We start from the raw sequence: 19,666 nt of genomic DNA on the forward strand, positions 1-19,666 counted from the left end.
CCTCTCCCCTCTGGCCGTGCTAGTCTTCTGGGGCTGCTGCAGCATCTGACCATGAACTGGAAGACTTAAGACAACAGAAATTTACTCGCTCACAGCTCTGGAGGCCAGAAGGCCAAAGTCAAGGTGTCGGCAGGGCCGTGCTCCCCGCGAAGGCCCTAAGAGGGAAGACTGTCCCCTGTATGCCTTTCGGTGCTGGCTTCCGGGGTTGCCAGCCATCAAGACGTTCCTCGGCTTGAAGGCGCATCCCTCCAACCTCTGCCTCTGTTGTCACATGGCCTCCTCCTTGTGTGACTGTGTCTTCACATGGCCTTCTTATAAGGACAAAAGTCATTGGATTAGGCCCCATACTGCTCCAATATGACCTCATCTTAAATGGATGATAGTACAAAAATCCTATTTCCAAGCAAGGTCACATTCGCGGGTACCAGAGACTTGAATATATTCTTGGGGGACACAATCCAACCCATAGCGAATGCCCACATCCAGGCACAGTCTCAGAGCAGGGTCCTGAGTCCAGGCTCCCCTCGTGGAGACAGTGACAAAGCCTGTAAGGGGGGACTTCATACTCAGCCATCTCCTGAGTGAGCTGTGTCAGGCGAGGGTAGGCAGTGGGCAGGGGGACGGGGCTTTATCCACTTGCCACATTCAGAGCTGTGAGCCTGGGAAAGTGTCCTCAGGGGAGGAGAGGCAGCCTGTGTGCTGGGCAGCAGCAGACAGACCCTCACCCCGAGCAGCCTGGCCTAAATCGTCACTCCTGTGTCTTTCCATTTGGCTTCCCAACCCCCCTTCCCTTCTGCTGATGATGCAGAGACCTAAGGGGACAGGATGAATGAGTCAATGATTCAAACCTGGCTGTCCTCTTCTTGAGACACCGATGCTCCCCCTGTCCCCTTCCTGGCTGGGCCCGAGTGCAAGGTGCATGCAGTGAGCCCACCCACCCGGGGGCTGACCAGTGTCCCGCCCGTGTCCTGCTTTGTCCCCTTGTAATGAAGGGCTTGGAACTTCAGAGAGAGGAGCATTGGCCCAAAGGCCCAAAGCACTGGGACCAAGATCTACCTCTGGGCTGACCTCCCAACCCCCCATGTGATGGACACCAAAGGAAGCAGGACAAATGACCCCTGTCCAGCCATGCTGGCCCCTTCAGTAGAAATTATGAAACTGCATCTGCTTCATTTGGGAACGCTTTCGGTTGTCATCATGGAAAACCCAACTACAGTGGCTTAAACATGTTGGGATCTATTCTTCTTACCCAACAAGGAGCCTGGCTGTTGGCCTTGGTTTAGCCCAAGTTTTGTCAGTTTCAGCACGGCTGACGTTTTGGGCTGGATAATTCTTTGTTGTGGGTGCTGTCCTGTGCAGTATAGAATATTTAGCAGCTTCCCTGGCCCCCACATTCTAGATGCCAGTAGCGTTCTTCCCTCAAGTTGTGACCACCAAAAATGTCTCCAGACATTTGCCAAATGTCCCCTGGGTTTAGTGGTATCAGGACTGGTGTCAGTGAGTCTCTTGCACTTTGCCTCAAGGTCGTAAGTCAGCTGCCACAGCTCCGAGCATCCCAACCATGTTCAGAGCAGAAATAACAATAAGGGGCTGGTACCAGCTACCATTGTTTCTTTGAGCAGAAGGCTGGAAGCCAAACATATTTCTACTTGGTTCTCACTTCACTCGACCTCTCTGAGGTCTCACCTGCCCAGCCCTCAAAGCAAGGAGACAAGGCCTTCTCTAAAGGCTGTGGGAGGGCAAAATGGGATCATGGATTGGCCATTTACTGCTCTGCGTGGCCTTGGGGAAGTCACTCTGAGCTTCAGTTCCCTCCCTCTTAAAACTGGGCTAATAGTAGCTACCTGAGAAAAAAAGGTGTTTTGAGGTTAAATCACCTAATATATATGTCACCCAGTTCAGGGCTGGGCTCAAAACAGGCACTAAAACAACTGACCTTTATTATTATTAGTGGTGTGGGAGGATTAGCCACTAATAAAAGTGCCCGGCACTCAGAAGTTATTCCGTTAGTGATGGTGGCTGGATCTCCTGCCTCTAAGCTTTTGCATTCTGTTACCTGTGCTGTTCCCTGTGCGCCAATGGCTCTGGCTCTCACCACTTGCTCTCACCAATTCCCAGAGGCCTTACCTGACTCTAAAGAACACCTGTCACTTTTCTTTGCTCCCATCTCAGGACCCGCCTGGAAAAATTTAAATGTAAATATAATATTCATTCACTCATTTTCTCTCTATTCCTCCTAGAATGTAAGCTCGTGTGTGTGCGTGCGTGCGTGCGTGCGTGTGTGTGTGTGTGTGTGTGTGTGTGTGTTTTGGGGGTGGGGTACGTCATTAGTTTCCTACTTGCAGTCTTCCCGGGGTCTAGAACCCTGGCCTGGCACCTAATGGATCATTAATAAGGTTGTGTTGGGTGAATAGCTGATTCTCAGGCAGAAGTTGGTGACACGTGGGCACGTGGGGCCATCCGACGGGTGGAGAGATTAGTGACGCAGAAACTTAAGGGCCGGAGAATGAACACGTGAAAGAACCATAGCGGGCGCATCCGCCTTTTAAGACACTGACGCCCCCTGCCCTCTTCCGGGCCGGGCGGGAGCGCGAGATGCACGCAACGCGCCTGCCCATCCCGGGGCGGAGAACGCCCTGCCCGGTTCCTGCGCGTCTCCCTTTTCTGACCCCGTGTCCCCGTCCCGGGCGCCAGCCGCCCGGGTCCAGACCCTTCGGACCACGCAGCACCAGCACGTGCTCCGCAAACGCTCGCCGGCCGGCGCGCAGCCGCACTCCCCCCGGCCCCCTCCCCGCGCGGCCGCTCCGCCGGGAGGGGCGCGGGTGGGCGGGGCGGGGCCGGTCCGGGTGGCTCTGGGACTTGTAGGCATGGAGCCTCGCCGCCCGCGCTCCGCCTGCCCCCGCCCCTAGAGGCCCTGTCTGTCACGGAAGGGGAAACTGAGGCCCGGTGATGGGACCCAGTGTGCCCAAGATCGAGCGGCCGCACGGTGGCCGCCTCCCCTGGCCCAACAAGTGGAGGTCACACTTTCGCAAAGTTTTCCAAGGGCGCGCTGAGTGTCCCTTGTCTGGTCGAGAGCTCTCCTCGGCTTCTTCCTTCCATCGTGCATTCACTCAACAAACATTCCCCGGGGGCCCTCTGCTTGCCCGGCCACACAGCTTGAGCAAACCATCCAAGGGCCCACCTCGCAGGGGAGAGAGACCTTAAACCCGTGAATAGGTAACCAGGGCTTGGGGAGCTGAGTACACTGAAGGAAGAGAAGATCAGAATAAAGGGCGAGCGATGAGGCCCAGCCCCGAGGCAGGAGTGGGCCTGGGGAGTTGGAGGAAACAGGGAGCGACAAGACCGGGGAGAAATGAGTGGAGACTGAGAAGTGTGTCCCCGGAGGACTCGGGGTTCCATTCCCAGCGTGAGGGGGCTGGGGCGGGGGTTTGGGGGGGGAAGGAAGGGCCAGACCAATGGTTGCCGGGTGGCGTGCGGGGGTCAGGGAGTCCAGGGCCTTGAGGCACAGCCGGTCTGGGCCTGGAATCAAACGCAGCCTGACAGAGAAGGTGCCTGATAGACACCTGAAAGACTAGTGAACGCTTCACCTGCCTCCCTGTACCCCTCAGTCCGCCAGGAGCTGGGGTCACCAGGAGCGACCCCACTCAGAGCAGTGGTAACTTAAAAAAAAAAGCACAACCTAAAAGTTAAGAATTATGTTTTATTTGGCGGACTTTCTGAGGACTCGAACCCTTGAAGCAGCTCTCAGGGACTGCTCCAAAGAGGTCAGGGAGGAGCCAGGATATAGAGGAGTTTTTGCAACAAAAACCGAAATGTGGGAACATCAAAAGATCACTGTTAATTAAAGAAAAACCAGACATCTCAAGTTAATGAATTTAGTGCTTTTCTGTGTATGCGAAGATGCAAGATTCTGGGTTCATTGAAATCATTCCTTTGATGTGCACCTTTAACCATCTAGGGCCAGTATCCTGTTTTTTTCCACCCTGAATCCCCTCAGGGTACACAGTTGGGGGTGGCTGCAGTGGCTGATGGCCGCAACATCGTATGTTTACTGACATGGCAGGTGACATTTTTCGTCCACAGCAGAGTCCCGACTGCACAGGACATCACAATCCTGGTGCCTGGACATGTGGAGGGTTTGAGATCCTCAGGGCCTGGCTCTGCACGGCCATGTGACCCACTGGTGGGGGGGTGCTGGTGCCAGGGCCTCGGGTTCAGTGCTCTTGTCAGACATGAAATTCCTAAGAACTTTGGACAAGGTGCCCTGACAATTCTGTAGCGGGTCCTGCTACAGAGACCCAGGGGTGGGCCTGTTTCTAGGGCTGGAGAAGGGAACAGAGGGAACAGGGCCACCCTCTGCTTGCTTTCCCCCAAGGATGGCCCATAGAGATGGAGGGATCCTTGGCACAGGGATGGACTTTTGAGGAGGCCAGAACTACTGCCCCTGCCAGTCACCTTCTCACAGGGGCCTCCGGGACCACTCTGGACACTCCTGGATGGCAGCACCCTGATTTATTTCTTAATGGATAGTACATTGTATATTTACTTGTTTGTCTTGTTCATAGAAGCTCTGTGGGGTAGAGTGTGTTGCGTGCATTTCTGCATCCCCCACGCCCTGATAAATATTCGTCGAACGAATTACATTTACATATAAAAACAAAGGCTGTTTCACCTTTAATATAAGTTCCTGTACCGTAAGCTGCACTGGGGAAACGATTCAGACTCACTAAACATGGTCTGAATCGTTTACATCTGATTCGCTAGACGGTGCGCTCCTCGAGAGCAGGGGCCAGGAACCCAGTGAGCACGTATTGGTCCCCCCGAAACACCCGGATGCGCCCCCTACCCTCTTGCGCGCCCTGCCCCTGGGCTTCACCGGGGCACGTGGGGCGTGGCGTGGCGGGGCCGGACTACGCTTCCCGGCGGCCCCCGCGCGCCCGGGCGGGGATGAGAGGGCGGGGCCGGATGCTCGGGGCGGGGACTAGGCGGGCCGGGGGCGGGGCCGACTACAAAGCCAGGGTGGGCGACGGGGCGCGGAGTTCCCGCAGCGCCGGCAGGAACGCGACGCTGCGCGGTGCTGCGCGTAGAGCGGGAGCGACCCGCGAGTGGACGGGCCCGGCGGCTGGGCCGGCGCCCCTGCTGCCCCGCTCGCTCCCCGCCGCCCCCAATGAGCGCAGCCCCACGCGGCCCGGGTCCGTAGGCGGCGGGGCGCCCCCCATGCTGCTGCAGCCCGCGCCGTGCGCCCCGAGCGCGGGCTTCCCGCGGCCCCCGGCCGCCCTCGGCGCCATGCACGGCTCGCAGAAGGACACCACGTTCACCAAGATATTCGTGGGCGGCCTGCCCTACCACACCACCGACGCCTCGCTCAGGAAGTACTTCGAGGGCTTCGGGGACATCGAGGAGGCAGTGGTCATCACCGACCGCCAGACGGGCAAGTCCCGCGGCTACGGCTTCGTAAGTAGCCCCGCGGCCGGGCGCTCCCCGCCCCGCACTTATCGCGGCCGGGCCGCTGAGTCAGCCGGCGGGCGCACGCCAGCCCCGGGCGCCTCCCGCCGGCTCGGCACCTGCTGCCCCCTCTCGGGCTCCAGCCGGCCCTGCCCCCGCCCCCCAGGCCCGGTCTCCCTGCCCCCTCCCCACGCCCGGTTTAAAGGGAGAGCCGCTGCGTTCAATTAGGACTGCGAAGTTTGTGGAGAGCTTCTCGGCACTTCCTGGAGCAACAAGCGGGCGAGGAGCCGGGCTTCAGCCCCGGGCGCTCAGGAGCGCTGAAGCAACCCCCATTTTAGTGTCCAGCAGCCCCCGCAGACACCCCACACAACCTAAGTAAAAATCGGCCTGAAGACACCTCTTTTACTCCCTTTCTAACTAGGGGGTCCCCAAACCACCCCCATGAGGAGGTTTGTGGTTCCCACTGGCCGGGACCCCTGCCTCCCTTCGGGGTGGCCGTGTCTTCCCTGGTGGTTGTTTCCGTCCTTGAGGGCAGCGTTTCCTAGCACTTGAACTCGGGGGGGGGGGGGGGGGGGAGGAGCCGGGGCCCAGGGGCAGCTTTGGGAGGGCCCCAGGCTGGGGTCAAAGGGGACTGGGCTGGGCGCCTTGGTTAATGGGCACCCGGGGCGGGGGGGAAACGAGGGCCCCGTGCCAGGGCTCTAGAGCCCTCTCTCTGCTCCCCCCGCCGGCAAGGGAAGCCCCTGATGCGTCTGTGCTCCTCCAGGTGACCATGGCTGACCGGGCGGCAGCTGAGAGGGCTTGCAAAGACCCGAACCCCAACATTGACGGCCGCAAGGCCAACGTGAACCTGGCCTATCTGGGTGCCAAGCCGCGGAGCCTCCAGACGGGTGAGAGCCCTGTTTTCCTTCCCTGGCACTTCTGGTTTCTATATTCAGCGTTGGTATCTGTCGGGTGGAAAAGGCACCCGCCCGCCCCCCCCCACACACACACACCAGGGGTGGCAGTCGGCTGTCATGTGCTCCCAGAGAGCCATCACGGAGCAGTCGTCTCCCAGCTTGGAAGCTGAACCCCCTCCTCTAGCTGTGTGTGCCGGTGGGACAGGGAGGAGGGCGCGTCACCCAGTTGTCAGCTGTCCTCACCGGAGGGAGGAAGTTGGTCCCTGGGGCTGGAGCTTGGGAGGACAGACTCCCCGAGGCTGCTGCCTCTCGGGCCCCTTGGCCTCCTTCGGCTGGGAGTTTTGGGGTTCATGTTCACCTGGGGGTTCATGTTCACCTCCTGGGGTTCACCTCCCAGGAGGTGGCCTGGGAGGGGAAAGGAAGCTGATGAACGCTTCGGGTTAGAGGGGGATGGTTGTGAGGTTCTTTCCTGTGTCAGGCCGGGCCCCTAACTGGTCCCTCGTTTTAGGCTTTGCCATCGGCATGCAGCAGCTGCACCCCACCTTGATCCAGCGGACTTACGGGTGAGTGGACAGGGCTGGCTGGGATGGGGGGCGGTAAACAGGCCTTGGAAGCCAGGCCAGGGGGCTGCGAGCTTCCTGGGTCTTCTAGTGCAGGCGCCCATCGGTCTGAGGGAGCTTCTTACCCTGGGACCGCCGACCCCACGGTGGTCAGTTGCGCTGTTTGCAGCCACCTTTCTGTGTCTGAGAACCGACCTCTGCTCCAGCCTTTCAGAAGCGTGATTGTGTTTTGGGAGTGGGAGGGAGACAAGCTGGGAGAAGGCAGGTTGCATTTCTCTGCGCTCCGGAAAAGGCCACATCACAGAGGGGTGGGGAGCATGGGCTCTGGAGCCTGTGGCCTGGGTTCAGATCCCGGTTTCCCCTTGCTGGGTGCGTGACCTCCGCTCACGCAGCCACCAGTGTGCCTCAGGTTCCTCTCCTGTGCTGTGGGATGGTGACAGCACCTCTGAGTTCTGTGGGTGGAGGCCTGGCATAGACCCCATGCAGGTTAGGTAAGTATGCTGGAAAGGTTTGCCGACTAGGAACCGGGCCAGGCTCTTTGAGGGCGCCCCTCTGACCTGCTCCAGTGCCCGACAGATGGCGGCAGCAGGTCACTGCCAACTGGTCCAGTGTTTGCGAAGCTGCAACAGGTGAGCCGGGATCAGGGCCAGATATCCCCGCCCGAGTGGGCCCGGCCTGTGGGCTTTTTGTCTGATGTGCTTTAGAGCAGTGTGTCCCAGTCTCCATCCGAAAAGGGCCTTCGTCGTCGTCTTTTTTTTTTTTTTAACATCTAATAAGGTCTAGCAGCTGCTTGGGAAAGGACAGAAACTAGGGGCACAAAGGAGCCTGCCGTGCCGGCTGACTTCCCAGCCCTGTGATTGACGTCGGCTGTGTGCCCCAGTGCAGGGAGCGTGCTGATGGGGATGGGGGTTTGTTCTGGGGGGGCACTTACAGAACAGGCAGCACCTTTTAGAATGTTAGAACTTCTTAAGCTATCAGAGACTGAATCCCAGGTCCTGCGTTTTGTGCTGAAAGTTGCAAGTGTGTACGTGTGTGTGTGTGTGTGTGTGTGTGTGTGTGAGCGTGTGTGTACCTGCCCCAGAAGCTCGGTTTAAGGGGCCACCTGGCTCACTGGGGCAGCGTGAACCAGGCACTGGAGCAGGTTGGGAGTTGGGCTTGGGTGGACTGGGCAGGTCAACCATGATTCGGGGCTGCTTACCCTGACAGGCAGCCTCTGTGGCGGCACAGTGGCCCCCACGTGAACTGGAGGAAGTGTGTGAGCCCAGGTCCCGGTCTGTCCTCCTGAGAGGAAGCCTGGAGGGCGGCAGGGAGCAGGGGGTTCTGGTTTCCTTCTCGCCCTGGGATCTGCTTCACCTGTGTCTGCAGCCATCTTGGAAGGTGTTTGGGGACACCCCCGTCTTCCTGCTGTCACCCAGGTTCTTCCTGTTTGGGTTCAGGCCATACGAGGAGGGTGTTCCTCACTTTCCACAGCCCTGGCTCTGTTCCCCAGGGCAGGGGCTGGGCCAGGGGCTGGCACGGAGATCCGGGCGTGAGCCTCGAGCACATGCTGCTCTTTCCTGCTTGAAATGCGACCATAGCTTCCCGCTCGAGCCTGGGCTCCCTTCTGATCTGTCACAGCTGCCTCTGGGACTTGGTGACCATCAGCACTTGGCCTCTGGAGCCTGCAGACCTGGGTTCAGATCCTGACTTTGTCACTTACCAGTTGGTCCATCTTGGCAAGAGATGTTCTCTTCCTGAGTCTCTACTTTCCTCATCTGGAAAATGGGAATAATAACCACCTGAGGCAGTGCTGGCACGTGGGACCAGGGGCTCCAACCTGTCTGCATTCTCTCCTGCCCTCACGGCAGCTCTCTAAGGTTGGGACCGATATTACTCGTGCTTCTTAGGTGGGGAAACTGTGGCAAAGAAAGGTTAAAAAGGTTAACAACCTGTCCAGGGCGGCTGAAGTGACCGGATTTGAACCCACGCGGGCTGGCTCTGGAACCCGCGCTCTCAACCGCTGCTCTGTGGGGCGGGCGGGTGGGAAGGGTGCTCCGATGGTTTCCCTGGTGGTCCTCAGAGCACCACCCATGGGAGGGTGGTCAGGCGTCGGTCACCGATTTTACTGCCATGTGCTCCCGACTGCAGGCGACAGTGTTTTGTAAGTGAATCTGCTGGCTGGCCATTTAACACCTGTGACAATGAAGAAGCCTCTGGCCCTATTTGTTGGTTACCAAGGGGGTGGAGACCCAAACAGGGACAAGGATCAGAGGGAGAGTCCAGCTCTGCATTTCCAGCAGCTGGTGGACTGCAGCCTTTCAGAGCTGTGCCGCCTCCCACCAGGCCTTGCTGAGACCCCAGGGGGCAGGAGGGCTGCCGGGCCCGGCTTTTGGGGTCAGCTGTCTCCTCCCAGCGCCCGCCCGCCTGGCTGGAGAGTTGGGCCGTCAGCGTCCCTTTTGATTTTGCAAACAACGGGCCTGGGCCCGGCCGGGCCTGACTCAGCGGTCAGTGGTGTCGGCTCTGGGTTGGCAGCAAGGCCCGGGCAGCCCAGAGTTTGCAAACCCGTTAACCCTCTCCTGCCCGGCGGAACTTTCCCCGACTTCCCGGCCCCGATCGTGTGCCTGGGACAGCTCTAAAGATTCCACAGCTCGCTTTTGGGCAAGGCCACTGCGGAATCCTCATCTGGCTGGGTCGTAAATGTCAGCATGGAAAGATTTGCCAAAGAACTTTTACACTCTCTGCTTTTTGCTTGGATTCCCTGCCCGCAGTTTTTCTTTTCTTCAAGAACGGGATCTTTCAGGACCTAACGTGACCGGGACACTTCCGTCATGTTAACTACATGGGGCCGAGGGTTAGAGTTAGGGTTAGGGTTTGGAGAAGGCTTCTTTGGCAGGTGGCAGGTGGCTTGATCCCGGGGGGCGACTGCGGCCATAGACCACCCAGCCGACCAGCCCTTTGCTGATGGCGTGGGACAGTCAGCAGACTGCAGGCACAGGTCCAGGCAGAGTGTTGGGTCTGGCTTGGAAGGGGCCTCCCAGTGTCAGGGCTGTCTGTCCAGGCCTGAGCCTGAGGCTTGTAGGAGCTGAGGTTTGTCCCAGGCCTGGCTGCACTGGGAGCCTCTCCTTGGGTTATTTTTGAAGGGCCAGCTGCTTCTCTGGGCTCAGCTCCCCACCCCAGCTTCTTAAGGGTGCCTTGCTGTGGGCTCCACAGCCGTCCACCGCGAGCCGCCCCCCTCAGTGCCGGGTTGGGGCCAGTCCCTAGGTCCCAGATGGCAGGACAGGGTTTCGGGGCTGTTGGGTGTCAGGCAGGCCTCGTGCTGGAGCGAGGCCCCGGGCTCGAGGCCAGGCCCAGCCCCTTCTCTCCGGGCTCATCTCCCCGTCTGCGGGGTGGGGACTGTGTCGGTGCCACCTCCCAGGGCCGAGTGGGGATGGGACCCTCTCCCTGGCACGTACACACGCCGTTCGGCCTACAGTTTCAGGGCCCCTACACCCTCTTTGTGAAGGGCCCCGGTGCCCAGATGGAGACCCGCTGACCTTGCTGTGACCAGGCCGTGGGTGTGTGCCTGCCCAGGGGGTCTGAGCAGAGTGTCTGGGTCCCCAGGGCGGGAGAGGGGCCAGAGAGTGACAGGAAGATGTCACGGAGCACAGTGGGCTGGGCAGAAGGCCAAGAGCTGTTCCCAGAATCCTTCATTCATCCGGTATTTGTTGAGCACCTGCTGGATACTTTGAATAAAAAAGATGTGGTTGGTTCTCCATCTCGCTTTCTGGCGGGGAAGCCGGGCCATTAGACATCCGCGTGGGCACGTGAGGGCCGAGGCGGTGACGGGGACAGCTGAACAGGGCAGCTGGCCGGCGGCAGAGGGCCTCGTGGGCTGGGACAGGCCTGTGTCGAGATTGTAACGGTGGGTGGGTGGTTGTGTGTGCGATGCAGAATCATGGACTTACACCCGAGGACACCCCCGAACTGGTGGAATCCGAGCAAGGCCCGGAGCCGAGCTCAGAGCGATGCGCCGGTGTGCGCCTCCTGGGTTTGGTAGCATGTTGGGTTATGAGACGTCACCTCTGGGGACACCACGGGAGGGCCCGTGGGGCCTCTCTCTACTGTGTTTGCGCTTTCCGGAGAGTCTCTCGTGATTTCATGATACGAAGTAAATAAAGCCGGGGGGAGTCGCAGCGCCTTGAACAGGGGGCCCGCACCTTGGAGGTGTGGCAGGAAGTGAGGTCACAGCCGGAGGGTAGGGGGCAGAGAGGAAGCTGGTGCCCTCCCGTGGGGCATCACGTGGCTTGTTTTTACTTTCAGGGTGTCTGGGGTGGCCGTGCCCCTCCCCAGCCCGTCGCTTCCTGTTTGGCCCTCGCTGGAGCGAGGAGTGGGCCGGCGCGTGGCCCTCCCTGGCGGGCGGCCCGCGCACACCTGTTGTTTGTCCCCGTCTGCTGTAACAGACACTGGCCTCAGGGGCGGTTCTCGGGCTCCCGTCCAAGGATGAGCTCTTCGCCGGCCCCAGTGGCCCTGGCGGGAGGGGCCCCCGTACTGAGGCCTCGTCAGGAAGCCTCCGGCCGAAGGGAGCGGCCTGACCACACGCAGGCTGACGTGGTGGGCGTCTCACTCGGCCTCACGGGTGTGTCCCCGAGCAGGGACCCGGGTGGGGGGCTCCCAAGTGGGCCGGGCCGCCCCTTCTCACTGCAGCGGGAGGAGGCTGTGTAAGGAGCCTGGAAGCCCTGCCACTTGTCCGTGTGACCCTTTGTTCTCGCGACGAGTTTTTGTCCCTGAGCCTCGGTTTCCCCGTCTGCCATGTGGACGTGATGCGTGCCCTGCAGCGTGCTGACGGGGGGCGGGGTGCATCTGGATCATTCTCCTGACCCCTCCCACGTGGCTGAAAGGAGGAAGCTGTGCTGTCATCCAGCCAGTTTGTGGCAGGTTGGGGACTTCGTGGAGACGGAGGGAGCCCTGGCCCTGCTCGTGATTACAGAGCTTCCTTTGGCAGAGCGGTGGTGGCTCGGGTGGCGACAGGCGCTCTGGGGGGAGAGGGGCAGCTGGGCAGGGGAGGCCGGTGTGCGTGGTGGGAGATGGGCGGGGTCGGAGGCCCAGCAGGGTGGCCTCAGCTCACGGCGGGCCTCGGTGGCCCCGGGGAGCATTTGGAGTTGCCTGAGTGCTGGGCGGGGGCGCTGTGGGCCCTGAGCACATGAGGGCCGGGTCACTTGCGTCTTACAGAGTCTCTTCAGCTGCTGGGTAGGCCTGAACCACCGAGGCCGGGATTGGGGCGCCACTAGGGGACCTCGCAGTGATCCAGTCCACACGCGAGGCCGTGGTGGCTGCCTGGGAGTCAGGAGCTGTGGGATTCTGAGCACATTTAAAGAACGTGTGAAAGAAAGTCCGAGAAGATTCCAGAACTTTGGGCCTGAGCTAATGGTGGGTCACTTGGCCTTGGCAGTGAGGGGAGGCTGCCGTTTGGGGGAAGAGCGGGCGTCTGGGTTTGGACAGGTTCCGGTGGAGATGCCGGGCCAGGGTCTGCACTGCCCCGCGGGAGACGCGTTTTACCTGCTTTGTGGTCTGACGGCCCCAGGGAGCCTGCGTGTCACCCCTCCGGAGAGCCCTGCGAGGCCCCTCCCTGGCCTGAGGATCCTGAGTTGTGCCCCAGCGGCTGCCAGCTTCTCTGACTGATCAGGCCAAACCTCCAGAGAGCAGAGAAAGTGAAATGGGCTCATTTGCCTTTTTTATTTTTATGTTTTGGGGTAGCTGTGCATTCACAAAATGAGTGCTTGGGGCTGCAGCGGATCCTTTTCGCTGAGGGTTTTGCTCTGAGTGTGTGGGCGGCGTGCCCGTCTGTCTCCCAGGCGCCGGCTGCCTCGGTCCCCTCACCTGCCCTGGCGTCCCTGGACGCTCCTGCTCAGACCCCAAGACCTCTGCCTTCAGGGCTCCAGGGGAGGCTCTGTCGGACTCTGTAGTTTACAGAGTCCTCAGTTTACACGTGGGGAAACGCGGCCAGAGAGGGCCGACGGACTTGGACAGGCACGGCCAGGACCCAGGCTCGGTTCTCGCCCGCCGCCCTGGTCTCCGTCGGCCGAGGCAGCTGGCTGTCTCCTGGCTGTGTGCCGCTCGCCCTGGGTGCGTGGGTCTGGGCAGAGATCTCGGCCATCACCCTTTCAGCAGGGGGTGCTCGGCCTGAGCGTGTGCCCCCGCAGGATGGTCTGGCCTTTTGAACCTGGCCGGCTGCAGCCCTCTTCCCAATCTGGGGGTTTGCTTTGCCCAGGCCCTGGGCATCAGGTCAACTGACTTCTAGGTTCTGACCCCAAACCTGACCGTCCTGCTAGCTGGTTTGTTTTTCCCTCCAGGGCCCTGGGCTGCCCTCCATGGGGCTGGGCAGGGAGGGCCTTTGGTCCGTCCTGGCTGGGTGGGGGCTGATCTTGCCCTCCCTCAGGCTTGAGGAGGGGGTCTCTGGGGTGTGGAGAGGGGGCAGTCCCAGCCCCCGGGTCGAGGCCAAGGCTGGCCGGTGAAGAGCCAGACTTGAACTGAGGCTGCGGGTTCTGCTTCCTCAGGGTCCCCGGCTGTACCGGCTGGGCTACTTCCTCTGCCTGCCCAGGGCCGTGACTCCCGGCCCAGGAAGTGGCAGCAGCCCCGGAGGGGCCCCTTTGCCACCGGGTGCCCGCAGGGCCCTTGGCATTCGGCAGGGGCTGGCTAGGCGCTTGGGACCCAGCAGTCCAGGCCAGGTTCCCGCCCTCGTGGGGCTTGCGTTCTCGTGGGGAAGACAGCGGCACAGAAGGTGGGTGACAGGGTGGTCTGGGGTTGTAGGAAGGAAGGAAGGCCGGCGGGGTTGGGGGGGGGCGTGGTCGGGGAAGGCCTCTGAGGAGGTGAGGTTTGAGCTGTGGGAAGGAGCCTGCCAGCAGCGGGAGCAGCAGGTGCAAAGGCTGTGTCCTCGGAGAAGCATGTGCAGTCTGGGGGACAGCAGGGAGCTCTGGGTGGCCGGAGTGGGGACAGTGGGCTGGAGGTAAGCTGGGGAGGAGGCTGAGGGAGGCCCTGGGGGCGGGGAGCAGCCAGGGTTTGGCTCTGGGCGAAGGGGAGGCCCCTGTGGGGACGTGCCCGAGTGGCCTGGTCTCCCGGACTGTTTGTAAGACGACCCCTGGCCGCAGGGCAGGGGGCGGCGCAGCAGGCCTGCCAGGTCTGGGTGGATGCGGGCTTGTTGCTGGGGGACCGGGGGGAACGGGGGGAGCTGGGGGACCGGGGGTGGGGTGGGGTGGACGTGGGCAGGGGAGTCCCTGAGGACAGAGCGTGCCAGGCCTGTGCCCTTTTCAGAAACCTGCGGAGCAAGCACGCGGAGGCCGGCGGCACCCTGACCTTTCTGGGGAGCAGATGGGGCGCTGAGGAGCCCCCTGGACGCGCACCCTGTTCCCCGGTGCCAGGCGCGTGGGACCTCCCCCGGTGTGGTGTGCGGGCCTGGGAAGGGGGCGCAGGGGCTGTGCTCGGACGGGGCCAGCCGGTGGTTTGGCTGGGGTTTCCTTCTCACCGAAGAGTCCAGTGGGTTCCCGTGGTGGGGGTGTGTGTGTGTGCACCAGCTCAGTCCCTTGGTCCCTGCCTGGCCTCTTCCCAGCCCTCTGCATGGGTGTCAGTGGTCGTGGCAAGGGTATTTGCCTTTTTTTTGCAGTTTACAGCAGCGTCTCGACCTTGCCGTGATGCTGGAGGATTCTTCGTGGTCGGTGTGGGGGGGTGGCCATCCTGTGCGCTGTGGGGTGTTGGTAGCGTCCCCAGCCTCCACCCGCTGACTGCCACCGGCACACCCCCAGCCCCCAGTGTGACAATCAGGAATGTCCCAGACACAGCTGAGTGTCCCCTGGGGGCAGAGCCGCTGTGGCTGAGAAATGCTGTTCTGGTGGAGGGTCTCGGTTCTCAGGCCCTGACATCAGCCTGTGCCAGACCCGTTTTACAGATGGGAAAACTGAGACTCACAGAAGCTCTGTAACTTGAGTGCAGAGCTGAGGGCCCCGGTCCCCTTCCTCAGGGCGGGGCGGGGGGAGCTTCGCAGCTTCCTCTCCCCTTGACTCAGCAGTGCTTAACCCAGTGGCAGAACCCACACCGGCCGTTGTCTCTCTGGCTGTGTGACTGCTAGTCCCTCGGCCTCTCTGAGCCTTGGTTTCCCTCTCTGGGAAATAGGGTAACAGCAGCACCTATTTTATGGCTGTGAAATGCTTCATAAGTCATCTTGAGCTTTTCACGAACAGAGTGGGGAGCGGGGACAGGGTGCTTGAGGGAAACAGGTGAACAGATAACAGACACGCCGTGTCCCCGCAGGCCAGGAAACAAGGGAGTCCCCTTTCCTCTCACGCTGAAGCTTATTCGCCCACACCGTGTCTGAGCGTCCCCCAGCAGGGCAGCTCTGTGGTGGCCAGAGCAGAGCTTAGTCCTGACGTGTCAGAAACCTGGTAAACGTGACAGCTGCCTTGGCCGGCAGCCTTGAGGCAGGTGTGGCCAGAAACCTGTCATTTCAGAGCCCCGGGTGCTTCTGCCGTGGGGACGGTGTGTGCCTGGTCCAGGTAGTGGTTCTGCAGTGCCAGTGTGTATCCGAATTCCCGGCGGCCTGCCAGATGCAGATTCCCGGACCCCATCTGACTTGGCAGTCTGCGAGGATCCACATTTTTAGCAAATGCCGTCTGAGGCAGTGGTACACCTGCCCGTGTTGGGAGAAGTTCTGGGCTCAAAGCTTCCATAGCTTCCCACTAAGGAATGTTCTAGGGTTCCGGGAGCCGCGTGGGGCTCACGTGGTGGGGGCATCGATGATGCCCAGGACGGCACAGTGGGCATCGCACCAAGACACGCTCCATCGTGTCTCCACTGGCTCCTTTTCAGAGAGGCATCTGGGTGGCTGGGGCCCCTTGTCTTTCTCGGAGAGGTCTGTGCCCGCCGGCTGTTTGTGAGCACTGCGTGGCCAGCCCCTCCCGTGGCCAGGCCCCGGGCGAGGCACCACCTGCTCATGTGAGGTCCAGTGGGGGAGATGGGCCAGGAGCTCAGGCTCTGAGCAGCCGCCCCCTCCTCCGAGAAGCCTCTCCCGACCACTCCCAACTCTGGTTCGCGGGTTGGTGTGTCTGTGTGCCTCTGGAATCCAAGCACTGAGAGGCCAGGGGCCGGGTCGTCTGCTCACCGCTGCATCCTTGCCCAGAGCATGCCCGCAGACACGTGAGAAGGCTGGTTGCAGCTTGGGAGGCCAAGGCGGGATTCGAACCCAGGCCCCCGCTCTGTTCAGGGCTCTTGTTCCCACCAGGGAGGCAGGAGGTGGTGGGCAGTAGAAACTCCTAATAGGGCGGAGAGGGAGAGTGGGCGCCACGGCCTGGGCCGTGGCACAGGGCTCCTGGCCAAAGCTGCCTGGCTTCCAGACAAGCAGCGGTGTGTGGCCTTGGCGACCACAGGGGTGCTGCCACCCAGGAGGGCAAGGAGGGGGCCCGGTGTAGGAACTCCCTGGCCGGGGGGAGCTGGGGCCCCTCCGGGACAGGCCAGGTGTGCCCAGGCTCTCGCCCCCAGGGGTTTGCTGCTGGATCCATGGGGCCGTGGTGCCCATCGCCACCCCAGCTCTTTCCTCGCTGGGTCATTCACCCCTCGCTCAGGATTTGCCCCTTACATTTGTGCGTTCATTGTGGTAAGGTACACGTAATCTCAAATCTGCTGTTCTAGGGCATGAAATACATTCACAGAGTCGTGCGGCCATCACCACTGTCTGATTCAGAACTTTCTCGGCGCCCGGAAGGAGACCCATAGCACTCACTCCCTCCCCTGCTTTCCGAAGCCCCTGCAGTGTAACCACTTTCTTTCTGGGTTTGCTGTTGTGGAGATTTCACGTGAACGGAATCATTCAGTCCGTGGCCTTTTGTGTCTGGCCTCTTTGACTCAGCATCGTGTCCTCAAGGTTCATCCACACAGTGGCGTGTGTCAGCGCGTTATTCTTTTTTATGGTGCAATAATACTCCTTGGCGTGGATCCACTGCAAGCTGGAAATCCATTCATCAGTGGATGGATGCTTGGACGGATGCTTGGACAGATGCTTGGACGGGTGCTTGGATGGAAGCTTGGACGGATGCTTGGATGGATGCTTGGATGGACGCTTGCTTTTGCTTTTCGGCTGTTGCGAGGAGTGCTTCTTATTCCCCTTTGTGCCTGTGAATCCATTTGCCTTTTAGAGATGCTCAGACCCACATGCAACCCTTACAGAGCCTCCTTCCAGGCCTTTTCTTTGCGTTCAAAACATTGCCCCACATAAAGTTGCCCTCGGTCAACTCTTGGACCCATGAAAATGGCAGTTTCGTACAATGGCACCTCACCCACCCTTAGCGCGGATATAAAAATACACATCGGATTTGTTTTAGCACGAGCATTATCACCATTCAGTATAAATATCACAGTTTTGCATAAACAGTCTCTCTGTTCTGTGGCTTGGCTTTCTCTCCCGGCAGCGTGGAGGGGAGTGGCTTGGGGCTGAGCGTGGACCTCGTCCTGCTGCCGTGTGGGGCGGTCTGCGGACACTGGACGCTGCTCCGTCCCCGTGGACGACACTCGGGTTTCTCTGCTTTTTCGCTGTTCCCAGCGGTGCCGCCGGGCCCCACTGAGCCCCTGTGCTTGTTCGGGAGGGAGGGCTGCTGGATGCTGAGGGGCCTGGCGGGGGCAGGGAGCCCAGCCTCCAGGGCCCGGCTTCCTGTCCACTTGCTCTCCCGGAGCTGCCCCAGTTTCTGCCCCGGCCAGGCCTGCGGGAGCGCTGGGAGGGAACGTTTCCCTCTTTCTTTCAAAGCAGCTTCTCTTCGGAATGGAAGGGGGGCAGGTCAGGGGTCCGGGGCCTGTCTCACAGGCGTGGAGGGAAGCTGGGGCGGCCCCCAGGTGTGTAACCACGTCAGCCCCGTCCTGTGTGACTTGTGCGGGCCTGAGAGGAGGAGGAGGGGCCGATGCTGGAGGCCACGGTGTCGGCCCCGCCGAGGCCGCTGTGTGCCCACCGCTGCCGTGGGGCCCGGCGCTGGCTGCCAGAGCGGGCACCTGCTGGTACTGCCTTCCCGAGCCTCGGTTTCTCCGTCTGCGGCGTGTGGGGTCGCCCCTATGGTGGAGGGCTGCACGCACGGAGCCCGCGGTGGGCAGCCTGCAGGGAGGGACGAGTGCGGGGTGCAGCTCTCAGCTCCCAGGCTGATGCCCTGGGGGGCCTTGGGCGAGGCACCTCCAAGACCAGTTTTTCTGTTGTAAAATGAGACGGTTACCTGAAGGCCGACCTGGGGGAAGTTTCAGCGTGTGAGTTACTGCATGTGAGGCGTGGCCACCGACCTGCGGGCCTTGTCCCTGAGGCTCTGGCCGTCGTCTGTGCTCGCAGCACCGTCATTGCGGTCACACTTGTACTATTCACTCAGCAAGTGAGCCCCTGCCTGGGCCAGGGTCTGTGTTGTCAGTTCATGGGTGGCTGACGTAGTCAGGGCAGACAGATGTGGTAAACAAGTAAATTGTGCAGGGTGTCGCTGGGGGGGGGGGTGGCAGATGCTGGCAAGATGAACCCAGGGAAGTGGGGGGACAGGACTGGCTTCATGGACATGTGACCTGGGTGATCACACAGGGACCTGTGCTCAGAAGGGCTTGCGCTGGATTTGATGCTGACATTGTTCATCTTTTTTTTTTTTTTTTTTTTTTTTCTTTTTGCGGTACGCGGGCCTCTCACTGTTGCGGCCTCTCCCGTTGCAGAGCACAGGCTCCGGACGCGCAGGCTCCGCAGCCATGGCTCACGGGCCCAGCCGCTCCGCGGCATGTGGGGTGTTCCCGGACCGGGGCACGAACCCGTGTCCCCTGCATCGGCAGGCGGACTCTCAACCACTGCGCCACCAGGGAAGCCCTGTTCATCATTTTTAAACTCCCCACCCCTGCCCCCAAATCATGTCGTGTTGCTCCTGTGGCGGATGGGTGGTGTTTGGGGTGTAGGGTGGGATGGGGGAGGCTGCCTGGAGGGGTTCACCAAGGAGATAGTTGAGTGCAGACTTGAAGAAGGGAGGTGGGAGCCCTGTGGGTCGCTGGGGAAAGTGCTGTGCAGGTTGTGGGCATGGCCAGTGCAAAGGCCCTGCGGTAGGAGCACCATTATTGTTGTAATTGCACCCATTTTACAGATGAGGAAGTAGAGATGCCAGAGGGGGGACACGGCATCACCCGGCTCTTCCGGCACCTCCACTCCACCTGAACCAGCTGTGTTTCCCCGCTCTGTCGCCCGACCCTGACCCTGACCCTCTCTGCTTGGCCCCACAGGCTGACCCCCCACTACATCTACCCACAAGCCATCGTCCAGCCCAGCGTGGTGATCCCGGCGGCCCCAGTCCCGTCACTGTCCTCGCCCTACATTGAGTACACACCGGCCAGCCCGGCCTACGCCCAGTACCCACCGGCCACCTACGACCAGTACCCGTATGCCGCCTCGCCCGCCACAGCTGCCAGCTTTGTGAGCTACGGCTACCCGGCTGCCGTGCCCCAGGCCCTCTCGGCCGCGGCCCCCGCGGGCACTGCCTTCGTGCAGTACCAGCCTCAGCAGCTGCAGCCCGACAGGATGCAGTGAGGGCTGTTTCTGCCCCTGCAACTGCGGCCCCATCACCACGTGCTGGGCGGGTGCCAGCCGAGCCCAGGGGTGCACACCGCACCTGTGCCTCGGGAGACCCTGCGGGACCCCGCCTGCACCCCAGGCGGCCCAGAGACCACTTCTCTTTACACCCAGGACCGTCGCGCCTTGAGGGAGGACTTTGAGAGAAAAGAGTGACCAAGAGCCATTTGAAGATCAGCCTGAATGTCGCACACGCACTG

At 61.1% G+C, this 19,666-nt stretch overlaps 1 protein-coding gene across 1 annotated transcript; it reads left to right on the forward strand.

Moving 5' to 3' along the window:
* Positions 1-5,217: 5,217 nt before the first annotated feature.
* On the forward strand, positions 5,218-19,424 carry RBM38 (RNA binding motif protein 38; the record flags this gene model as incomplete). Its single annotated transcript, XM_079719179.1, has 4 exons — positions 5,218-5,454; positions 6,209-6,332; positions 6,850-6,904; positions 19,121-19,424. 4 exons carry the CDS (start codon positions 5,218-5,220, stop codon positions 19,422-19,424), a joined length of 720 nt encoding a protein of 239 aa, XP_079575305.1.
* Positions 19,425-19,666: the final 242 nt, after the last annotated feature.

This window comes from Hyperoodon ampullatus (genome assembly GCF_949752795.1).
Source record: "Hyperoodon ampullatus genome assembly, chromosome: 14".
NCBI classification, from domain to species: domain Eukaryota; kingdom Metazoa; phylum Chordata; class Mammalia; order Artiodactyla; family Ziphiidae; genus Hyperoodon; species Hyperoodon ampullatus.